The sequence below is a fragment of the Chiloscyllium plagiosum genome, chromosome 40 (genome assembly GCF_004010195.1).
Source record: "Chiloscyllium plagiosum isolate BGI_BamShark_2017 chromosome 40, ASM401019v2, whole genome shotgun sequence".
Classification (NCBI taxonomy): domain Eukaryota; kingdom Metazoa; phylum Chordata; class Chondrichthyes; order Orectolobiformes; family Hemiscylliidae; genus Chiloscyllium; species Chiloscyllium plagiosum.
Genome location: NC_057749.1, coordinates 19248129 through 19260398, shown reverse-complemented (window position 1 = coordinate 19260398; position 12270 = coordinate 19248129). Strand labels below are relative to the sequence as shown.

The window sequence follows — 12270 nt, the reverse complement described above, 5'->3', positions numbered from 1 at the left end:
TTAGGTCTCTTTTATATCCTTTCCCTCTCACCGTAAACCTATGCCCTCTAGTTCTGGTCTTCCCAACCCCAGGGAAAAGACTTTGCCTATTTACCCTATCTATGCCCCTCATAATTTTATGAACCTCTATAAGGTCATCCCTCAGCCTCCGACGCTCCAGGGAAAACAGGTCCAGCCTGTTCAGCCTCTCCATGTAGCTCAAATCCTCCAACCCTTTTGTGCATGTCTACTTGCTTTTATTGCAATTAAAGAGTGATTTGATTATCCAGCACCAAATCTACTATTATTCCCAGAACGTTCTTCATTCATTTGACCATCTTTTTGTACTATCCCATAGACTACAAATAGATTACACTACCCTACATTTGTATTGAATTTCTTCTGCCAGGTTTTTTTGTGCAGATTTTAATTGAGATTTTTAATGTTCATGTAGATTAAGAATATCAATCTGACTAATCTTTGCAGCTGTCATTCATATTTCATGCAACTATCGTAAAAACTTGCTTGAAAGTTAATACCTCACACCCCCACCAAGGTGAGTACAGAAGTAGAAGATGGAAAGATGTGATGGAGAAGTACTGTCAAGTTGTATTTGTAATATCTGCTGTAGTTAGGTTAGATTTTTATTCTCACTATGCTACTTTAAGAGAATTGTTTTCATTTGCATTCAAATAACATTATTGGCAATCTCAGGCTTGCATCTACATAGCCAATAACGCACTCTCAAAATGTCTCTCTTGTCATGGGAAAACAAGGCAGCCATACCTGTACAAAGCAAGCTCTCATGAGCAGCAGTGCAATTACAAGTAGATTATCTGTATTCAATGATGTTGATTCAGGGATAAATACTGATCTGGACACCAGCAAGAATCCGCTTTCAAAATAGTGCCCATGGATTTTTTTTTTACATCATAGAAGTCAGGGTTTGGTTTAATGTCTCATCTGAAAACACCTCTGACAGCACAGCACTTCCTCAGTCCTGAACTAACTTGTCAATTTAGATTCTTGCACTCAAGACTGTCACCTCATAACCTGAAGCAATGATGCATCCTATGGGCCACAGCTGGAACTACAGGAGCACACAACTCTTCTCTATGACGTTCCTTCATCAACCATAACTTTATCTTTCGCAGACACTCTAGTATAGTGGTACATAGTACAGGAGTAGACCATTTAGCCCATTGAGCCTGCCAGACCATTCTAGATTGTGGCTGATCATGACTTCAATGTTATTTTACCATGGTATTATTCATTAGTGTCATTAGTCTCCAGAAATGTATCAATTTCTCTACCTTGAATCTGCCAAATGATTGAGTTTCCACAAGTTTTTGTGCTGTTGGACTAGATCTTGATTTAATGGTCTGAGACTTGAGTTCAAATCCCAATGCCACATTTGAATTCATTAAATATCACAATTTTAAAAAAATCTAATTTCAGTCACAGTGACCACAAAACTTCTGAATCATTTTAAGTCCCATCTGCTCATTAGGGGAGTGAATCTGTCATTCTTAGCCAATCTGCCCTTACACAACTCCAGACTAGGTAACGTGGTTGATTTTTAAGCTTCCCTTGAGATGTCAGAGCAAGATGCTCTGTTGAATTTAAGAAAGTGGCTCATTGCCACCTTCTCAGGGGAAATTAGAAATGAACAATAAACACTGACTTTGCCAATGACACCCACATCCTCATTTCCATGGTTTCCAATTGCAAGAGCAGCCTACCATGGAGAACTTAAAAATCTAGGTACATAACAGGATCTAACTCCTTCAAAAATAAATGTCCTTTATACGCAATATACCTGATCTGATGACATCCTGTAACAATTTGTTTAACTTTTTGCTTTTAAGTAAGTGTTTGGACTTACCTGCATAAAGCATCAATGTTTGCCTTTATATTGTATCTGAGTGGTGCCTCTTCACTAGGTACACAATAGTAGACATTCAGGAAAGGGAAATTGTTGGTAAGTTTCTCTTCAATGCCTGGTGCAAAGAATTTAAATTGTTAAACATACACAGCCTGAAATACTGAGATGTACTTGGCAGTTCATTCACACAGTAGAATTTGCACAAAGTCCCTGCGGTTAATCATTCAGGAAATGGAGATGCAGTTCTATACTACTGCTGCTTGAATGACAAACATGAATAAAGTTAATGGTTCAGGACAAAACACCTAATTATTCTGTGATGATTAAAAACAGAAAAGTGCTGGAAATACACAGCAGAGCTGGCAGTATGGAGAGGGAAACAAAGTTAACATTACAAGCTGAATATGGTTGCATCAGAACTGAAGACAGAAATGTGATAGGCTTTATACCACGAGTGGGGGAGGGCATAAAGAGATGGTCTGGGCAGTGGATGGAAAAGATTAAATGGCAGACATCCTGAAACAGAAAACAAAGGGAGTGATAATGTTTAAAAATAAACACACCAATAGACGATTCACCAGTTTTACCATTATTTTTGGTCCCAGCACTTAAGCTTATGTGAGGAAAACGGAAAATGCAAGACTGGTTATAAAAAAGAAACTCATGCATAACCCCAGGGAGACAACTGGCAGCATTGTGTGGAGGTAACACGAATCTTACCATCACGTCTGCAGAGCCAATAAAATCCTTGTTTTGTTTCTTTGCATCTTGAGTCATGCATTTGATGGTCCTCCCCCATGATTAAGGGCACCAGAGGACAGTCCCGCCCTTGGGAAGGGGAGTGGGTGGGATGAAAGCAAGCACAAGTTTGTGTCAGAGGTCCCCACAATCCCTTAATGCTGGGTAACTTGCAAGTGGTGAATGTCTTTAAATATGCGATGCCCCTGGGTAGCCTTTAATCAAACTCATCAAGGTGTGCTTGCCAAGGTGATTGCATGGCAGATGCCCTGCCCATCGTTTGGCTAATACCAGTGGTGGCTAGATGAGGCTCTTAAATGGCAAGGCTGCAGAGGAGGAAGATTTAATTAGAGTGTATGGAAGAAAGTGGTAGGACTCCAATTCCTAATTAAAATCCCCCACTCCTCCCAAGTCACCATGGGAGAGGGAACAGGCTTCCCCCACTAGACCAGCATCTTTCCAAGAACTTGATGAGTGGTTACGAGGATGGATTGAGCTCAATTATAATGCTCACTAGCGGTGATAATAGCAAAAAAAAATTGTTTACTCTGCCTTTGATCTCAGCATTTCGGTCCTGCCAGGCGAGGGAATTAGTTATACAGTTGGATATATATTTTAAAAACTAGCTTAAAATTGGTGGTGTCTGTGGAGGAGACAGGGCTCTTGCCACCCCCTGACACATATTCTAATTGCCCATTTTATTGATTCAGTTTCTCACAGCTCCTGTGAATACTTTCATTAATTTATTGTTAGTTCGAGAATTGGGATAGCTTAGGGAGAGGGTTGCGTTTTGCTCTTGTCAAGTCAGAGCATGGAAACAGATCCTTTGGTCCAACGAGTCCATGACGACAATAATCCCAAACTAAAGTAGTCCCACCATCTGCACTTCACCTATATCTCTCCAAACAATTCCTAATCTTATATAAAAGTCTTTTAAACGTTGTAACTGTACCTGCAGTCACACTTCCTCTGGAAGTGCATTCCACATACAAACCACTCTGTGTAAAAAAAAGTGTTGCCCCCATGACTTTTTTAAAAATCTTTCTCCTCTCCCTTAAATGTATGCCCTCTACTCTTGAAATCCCTCACCCTATAGAAAAGACACCTGCCATTCACCTTCTCTATACCTTTGATGATTTTATAAATCTCTATAAGGTCACCCCCTCAACCTCCTATGTTCTGGAGGGAAAAAAAGTCTACAAGACAATGAAGAGGAATCATAAATTGTTTTTAAAACTATACTTTCTCACTTAAATTTTAAATTGAACTTATCAGGATTAAACTATGGCCACCTCCAATTACAAGATGCAAATTGAACACTGTTTATGGAAGGGTACCAATGAGTAATTACCGGGACAGAACTCACAGACATCATCCTTCTTGGATTGCAGTCCACAAGCACAAAAAGACTTGCAGACATCAATCTTAGTCAGTTTTGAACAAAAGGGACTGATGCAAAATCATTATACCTGAAGTGGAGCAAAAGGCTCACCACTGATCTCATGTAATGAACAATGGTCCTAGCCAGAGAAATTAACTAATTGTTACATTGTTCATTAAATTAAAACTGATTAGTCCAGGAACCTCATCACATGATCAAAATTTCTGGACTTTGAAGATTTAATCGTATATTTTCTAACCCTTGCTCCAATTTGGTTAGGATCTACTTAGTATTATCAGTAAGAATCGAAGATGCTAAGAATCTAAGGTTGTCTAATATCAGTCAGACACCTGGCTGAATTAAATCTGCCACATGGTGGCTCAATGGTTAGCACTGCTACCTCACAGCGCCAAAGGACCTGGGTTTGATTCCAGCCTCGGGTGACTGTCTGTGTAGAGTTTGCACGTTCTCCATGTGTCTGCGTGGGTTTCCTCTGGGTGGCCTGGTTTCCTCCCACAATCCAAAGATGCGCAGGTCAGGTGAAATGGCTATGCTAAATTGCCCATAGTGTTAGGTGCATTAGTCAGGAGTAAATATAGACCCCCTTCGGCGAGTCAGTGTGGACTTGTGGGCCAAAAAGCCTGTAGGGAATCTAATCTCTTTGAAACTTAGCTTCAGCGGAAAGCTTGCATCCACTAGAAAAGTGGACAGCAACCTCAGCTTACTAAGCCTTTGCCAACTCTAATAGGAATTCTGTGACTTCAGCAAAGTGTAACCACGTGAGCTCCAATGCAGACACTGGACACTAACAGTTCACAAATATCAATTAATGTTCACATCTTTGAGTTTTAAATTATTCTTAGTTATAAACTCTTTCTTTCTTTTACCTTGCTTGCATGCAAGCATGTGAATGTCTGTGTGTTGTGACAATTGTTCCTTGGGCTTGAGTGCACAAATAAACTACATTTCTGTTTTAAAATCTAAAGAGAATGTTTCAGGTCATTGAAAAATATGAACTTCACAAACAGCAAATCTGGGTGGATGGGGGAACACAAAAATACTTCAAAAGGCAAAAACAACAAAAATTAGAAACATTTCTGCTTAGAGACAGCAGTGATAAAAATAAAATAATTCAACTCATTTGTCCCTTTTATCCACTAGACACTATGCACCGAAAAAGACCTGTCATTCTCTTACTTGCTTTACTGATATCCAGAAGATTTTAAATAGGTGCTGACTAGTTTAATGTAGTAAAGTAAAAGCTGTCAATTTTTTTTTTGTATCTCACACAACAAAGTATAGACTCCAGGGATGATGGATTAATGAGAGCACAGTGTTCAGAGTCTATCAGGAAACCTAATTTGAAACCCAATTGGAGTACAGGGTTCAGATCTCATCCCATCAGGAACACAAGAACTTTGACATTTACTCCTCTTTTTAAGGTAGAACAATGGAATGAGGTACTTTCTTGGGGAAGTAACAAAACAGATGGATCCCAAAACAACTTGTCTATCAACCGCGGAGGTAATGTCAACTTGAGATGAATTATTAATCATTATGGATTTGTCTAATGGCTATCAATTACTCTGGATATCATACTTAGAAGTATTACAGAGATCTTGCATCAATTTAATGAAAGGTTTTGCAAGTAAACAGTACAAAAACAGGTACAGAGCTTGAACAGAACTGAGCACTGGAATTAACTTTGGATTGCTGTATCAAAAAGATATCACTGACTGTATTATCTTCCAGGGTGTAGCATCCAATGACCTTTTTTCACCCTTCAATGCAAGAATGTTGTAACAAGCCTTCCACTTCAAACATGTAGTTATCTTTTAACAGAGAAGAATCCCTCTGGGAAGCAATTCAGCCTGTGCGAGATCTTTAAAAGAGTTGTCTAGATCAGTCTCACACTCTATCTTTCCTATATTCCTTCAAATTCACCATCAGTAAGAATATCGCCAATTCACTTATCATCCAATGGGATTCCACCACCCTTTAAAGTAATGCACTTCAGATTTTAGCAATCTTTTAGACGGAAACAAAGTTTGTCCCATTTACCGGATTTATAGGGCTTTAGCCAATTACTTTAAATCTTCAAGTATTATCTTCATAATCCCCCCTATATCTTGTCTTTTATTCCTATGAAACTTAGTACCCAAAATTGTAGACAATCCAATAGCTGAGACCTAAAAAGTATAGCATGATTTTCCTACATTGGAATTCAGCACTTTAATTTCACAAAGCCAAACTTTCTTAAATTATCAATGGGCTCGGCCAAGTTTTGCTAACCTGATGACTTTGCAGAAAGACCAAACACAGCACAAATTTAGCAGTTATTAATTTTAACCCATGTCTCCAATCACATCCTTGAGCAATGCCATAAGACATCAATGTTGGAGACAAACTGCCCCTTTCTGGGCATGGAAAGAAACAGGAAGTAATTGAGCAAATTGATCAAGGAGAGAGATATTTGCTCCTTTACTAACCAGAGTCATAGAGATGTACAGCATGGAAACAGGCCCTTCAGTCGAACTCGTCCATGCAGATAACCCAACTCAATCTAGTCCCACCTGCCAGCACCCACCCCATATCCCTCAAAACCTTTCATATTCATATACCCATCCAAATGCCTCTTAAATGTTGCAATTGTACCAGCCTCTACCACATCCTCTGGCAGCTCATTCCATACACGTACCACCCTCTGCATGAAAAAGTTGCCCCTTAGGTCTCTTTTATATCTTTCCCCTCTCACCCTAAACCTATGCCCTCTAGTTCTCGACTCCCCGACCCCAGGGAAGACTTTGACTTTGTGGGCAGCACGGTGGTTAGCACTGCTGCCTCTCAGCGCCAGAGACCCGGGTTCAATTCCCGCCTCAGGTGACTGTGTGTTTGGAGTTTGCACATTCTCCCAGTGTCTGCATGGGTTTCCTCCGGGTGCTCCGGTTTTTTCCCATAATCCAAAAATGTGCAGGTTAGGTGAGTTGACCTGGCTAAATTGCCCGTAGTGTTAGGTGTAGGGGAAAATGTAGGGGTATGGGTCTGGGTGGTTTGCGCTTCGGTGTGGACTTGTTGGGCCGAAGGGCCTGTTTCCACACTGTAAGTAATCTAAAAGTCTATTTATCCTATCCATGACCCTCATGATTTTGTAAACCTCTACAAGGTCACCCCTCAACCTCCGACAGTCGAGGGAAAACAGCCCCAGCCTGTTCAGCCTCTCCCTGTAGCTCAAATCCTCCAACCCTGGCAACATCCTTGTAAATCTTTTCTGAACCCTTTCAAGTTTCACAACATCTTTCGGATAGGAAGGAGACCAAAATTGCACGCAATATTCCAACAGTGGCCTAACCAATGTCCTGTACAGCCGCAACATGACCTCCCAACTCCTGTATTCAATACTCTGACCAATAAAGAAAAGCATACCAAATGCATGCTTCACCATCCTATCTACCTGCGACTCCACTTTCTAGGAGCTGTGAACTTGCACTCCAACGTGTCTGTTCAGCAACACTCCCTAGGACCTTACCATTAAGTGTATAAGTCCTGCTGAAATTTGCTTTTCCAAAATGCAGCACCTCGCATTTATCAGAATTAAACTCCATCTGCAACTTCTCAGCCCATTGGCCCATCTGGTCCAGATACTGTTGCAATCTGAGGTAACCCTTTTCGCTGTCCACTACACCTCCAATTTTGGTGTCATCTGCAAACTTACTAATTATACCTCTTATGCTCACATCCAAATCATTTATATAAATGACAAAAAGTAGTGGATCCAGCACCAATCCTTGTGACACTCCACTGGTCACAGGCCTCCAGTCTGAAAAACAACCCTCCACCACCACCCTGTCTTCTACCTTTGAGCCAGTTCTATTAGCTAGTTCTCCCTGTATTCCATGAGATCCATCCTTGCTAATTAGTCTCCCGTGGGGAACCTTGTCAAACGCCTTACTGTTAAAGTCCATATAGATCACATCTACCACTCTGCCCTCATCAATCCTCTTTGTTACTTCTTCAAAAAACTCAATCAAGTTGGTGAGACATGATTTCCCATGCACAAAGCCATGTTGACTATCCCTCATCAGTCCTTTCCAAATACATGTACATCCTGTCCCTCAGGATTCCCTGCAACAACTTGCCCACTGGTCTATAGTTCCCTGGCTTACCACGTTAACCAACCTCCAGTCTTCCGGCATCTCACCTGTGACTATCGATGATACAAATATCTCAGCAAGAAGTCCAGCAATCACTTAATCTAGCTTTCCAGAGTTCTAGGGTACACCTGATCAGGTCCTGGGGATTTATCCATCTTTGTACGTTTCAAGACATCCAGCACTTCCTCCTCTGTAATCTGGACATTTTTCAAGATGTCACCATCTATTTCCGACATTTTGTGTCTCCATGTCATTTTCCACAGTAAATACTGATGCAAAGTACTTGTTTAGTATCTCCCCCATTTTCTGTGGCTCCACACAAAGGCCATCTTGCTGATCTTTCAGGTGCCCTATTCTCTCCCTAATTACCCTTTGTCCTTAATGTATTTGTAAAATCTCTTTGGATTCTCCTTAATTGTATTTGCCAAAGCTATCTCATGTCCCCTTTTTGCCCTCCTGATTTCCCTCTTAAGTATACTCCTACTGCCTTTGTACTCTAAGGATTCACTCGATCTATCCTGTCTATACCTTACATATGCTTCCTTCTTTTTCTTAACTAAACCCTCAATTTCAGCATCCAGCATTCCCTATAGCTACCAGCCTTCCCTTTCACCCTAACAGGAATATACTTTCTCTGGACTCTCATGATCTCATTTCTGTAGACTTCCCATTTTCTAGCCATCCCTTTACCTGCGAACATCTGCCCCCAATCAGCTTTTGAAAGCTCTTGCCTAATACCATCAAAATTGGCCTTTCACCAATTTAGAACTTCAACTTTTAGATTCGGTCTATCCTTTTCCATCACTATTTTAAAACTAATAGAATTATGGTTGCTGGCCCCAAAGTGCTCCCCCACTGACATCTCAGTCACCTGTCCTGCCTCATTTCCCAAGAGGAGGTCAAGTTTTGCATGTTCTCTAATAGGTACATCCACATACTGAATCAAAAATTTTCTTGTACATACTTAACAAATTCCTCTCCATCTAAACTCTTAACACAATGGCAGTCCCAGTCTATGTTTGGAAAGTTAAAATCCCCTACCATAACCACTCTATTATTCTTACAGATAGCTGAGATCTCCTTACAAATTTGTTTCTCAATTTCCCTATGCCTATGAGGGGGTCTATAATACAATCCCAATAAGGTGATCATCCCTTTCTTATTAATGCAAGATGAGGAGGTCCAATGGGGACTTGTGAGCAATTGAAAACCTTAAATGGTCAATTAATGGCTACATAACAGCCTCAACTTGCTGATTACCTGTTTTCTTGGCAGGTGAGCAAAGTGCCTGGTTTTCTGACCAGTAACCAGGGTGACATTGCCTGCTGGGTTGAGGAAGCCTTCATTTCCCTCAATCTGGGGAAAATGATAACCAATGTGTAAGTTATAATGCTTTGTTCTGCACAACTACTTAGCAGTTCTTAAGCACAAAAGTAAGAGCGGACATGGATTTCTATCCTCATTTTTACAAAAAATTTACTTTGTGTGATTCAAAATTCAGACAAGATAGGTATTAACCATTGGCCTCTAGACTAATGTGGAGGATATCACAAGAACATTTTTTTAAAAAGCAATTTCTATTTAAACATTAAAAAGTTACAGAAAACAAGCTGAAAACTTAAATTAATGAAAACAAATACACTTCACACAAGACAGCCAGATTTCAGCCCTGGCGACATTTTAATGGGAAATACTGAACTACAAGTCAAGTTTACAACTTCTGTATAGAAATCACATGTGGGTGGCCAAAGATCACAGTACAGAATACAAAAAGCAATATATATGCATTGTACAAGCTGGCTTAAAAGCCCTGCCTCTTATACTTTACAAAGTGAAAAAAGAGAGGTTGCTGGGGCAAACTGTACAAATCAGTCTCTGACATTATCTGATCACTATGTTGATGAGCACAGTGGCTATCTGAACAGAATCAACATGTTAAATGGACAATTTGAGGTTAGTGCCCAGCAATTGGGCAAGTGGATGAGTAAAAGCTTAATTATATGATTTTCTAGCTGCCATTAGTCAAATCTTGCCTCAATTAGAATGGCTTGTCCAATGCTTTCCAACCCAATACCCATTTTAGCATGGGGGGAGGGCAAAGGCAGACAAGCCATCTCTGTGGACACAGGAAAAAAGACAGATGGGGTGTGGGGCTGAAGATAATTTAAACTAATTTACAGAAAAAAATTGATAAAAATGTTGAAAGTTCTTTCATGACCAGGACAAGCCTGAATTATCAGCTCGTATGTTGTCGAAAACAAAATAGAGAGTTCCGTGGCTAACAGAGGACTACAACAAGGTCCAAACAGGTGGGAACATCCACTTGTGAAATGAAACACATGTACTAATGTGCAGCGTTGCTGTTTAGTCTCATCAAATCAAAATTGGAAATTTTGGAAATGTTTTTAATCTTTTTTTAAAAAATTACCTTTCAACTGGTAAAAGAATAGCCTGAGCCTTAAAATATGATTGGGAGTGGGCTAGCGTTGTTAAATGTATAAAACTGATTTTCAAAGGCATCATAATTAACAGTCTTGTCCTTCAGACATTCAGAGCACTTTCAAGCAATGATGTTCTCATCAACCAAATTTAAGGTTTGTAGAAAATCTCTCAAAATTCTGCTAAGCTCTTCTTGTGACCCGTTTAATAAAAAAAGGAACACTCAAAGCTTTTCATCGTTTTCCAATAGTTTCTATTGTATTCACAAGAAGCTTCAAATGCTAGGATCGAGATGCTTGAAAAAAATCTTCAAAATAAAATGTCTAAATGGCTGAAACCACTGTTGCTTGGAACACACAATGAAGCAGCAGGAAAATCTGGGACCGTGTCAAATATGACCAAATTACTAAATCACCATATCAGTTCTGAAAAAAACATTAGAAGGACAGAACAGTACGAGAAAAACCTGAATGGACAGCTGCCACAATAGTAAGAGAGATCTTTCAGTCAGTCAACCACTTGCTCATTAACATCCTTTAATACCTGAAGCTACTAATCAATAGGGTCAAATACTGCATAAAACTGGAACCAGCAGTCTGCCAGACTTCCAAGAGGAAGCGAATTGTGTTTGGAAGACTAAGGCAGGTTTAAAAAAAAAGGTCACAGGTAAATTACCCTCAGAGACCCAGAGTTCAACATTTCCATAATGAAAGAAAAGGTGATTGGACAGTTCCAATGATGTCTGCCATGAAGTTTGGTCCAGTTGTTATTAGACGAGCAAACTTGAATTAAAACTTAAACCAAAAAAAAAGGCCAAAATGTACTATGTAATGGCATGCTGCACAGGGACACTTAATGATGCAAGTGTTCTGTACATAATGAAATATCTTTTCACTAACAGAAATTCACACACAAAGAAAGCTACAATTACTCTGAAATCCCTTTGGTAAAAACTTTAATAATGGTGCCTCATTTTTCCATATTAACTAACTTCAAGCCACCTCATACTATGATACACAATAAGCTAGTAGGTAATGCTAGCACATTGATGCAGATTGGTTCTTTTTTAAAAAAAAGTCTGTTGACAATATGTACACAGTATTTACAAAGACATAGCAGTGTTTTTTGTGAGTGCGCGCGTGTGTGTGTGTGTGTGCGTGCGTGTGTCGTGGGGAGTAGCTGGTGTATGGCATTGGATGAGATGCCACAACATGGGCACATTGAGTAAGGGGAGGACCTGCTGTGCAAGTTGGTCACGGCCCCTTGAATAAAGCACTGTATTTCACCCTGTATTTATTGATTTTCATGAAGTGCAGTGTTTCCGTTTCACAGGTGGTTGTGCAAGGCACCATGCCTTCCAATCCCTCTCCCATTAGCCACTTGTTGGATTCGGCAGCCATTTCACGAGTGACATGCTCCTTGCTCCATTTATCCACCCAAGCCTGAAACCGCTGGTGTAACCGTGTGCTGACTCGCTCGTGAGACTAAATCCAAAGAGAGAAACAATTAGAATCATCAATTATGCCAATCAAATTTAACAACAAACTGATTGAACTCCCAATCATCCCCCCCTTCCCCGTTAAAGGAACTGCCTATAGCAAGTTTCTTGACAACCAAAGCCAATGGCAATTGCACCTTAGTGCTTTTGGGGCTGGGTGCTAAAAGCAGCAATTAGCAGAATCACCGAGACTAATCCA

The 12270-nt window shown here is 40.2% G+C and overlaps 1 protein-coding gene across 4 annotated transcripts in view; it reads right to left on the bottom strand.

Annotated features, from left to right (window-relative positions):
- Window positions 1-9791: 9791 nt before the first annotated feature.
- Window positions 9792-12270, bottom strand: part of sin3aa (SIN3 transcription regulator family member Aa) — a 125293-nt gene continuing 122814 nt past the window's right edge. For all 4 annotated transcript variants that reach the window (XM_043680523.1, XM_043680527.1, XM_043680524.1 and 1 more), the window contains one exon: window positions 9792-12057. In XM_043680523.1, the coding sequence (XP_043536458.1) occupies window positions 11827-12057 (231 nt within the window). In that variant the 3' untranslated portion in view covers window positions 9792-11826. The remainder of the gene's footprint in view (window positions 12058-12270) is intronic.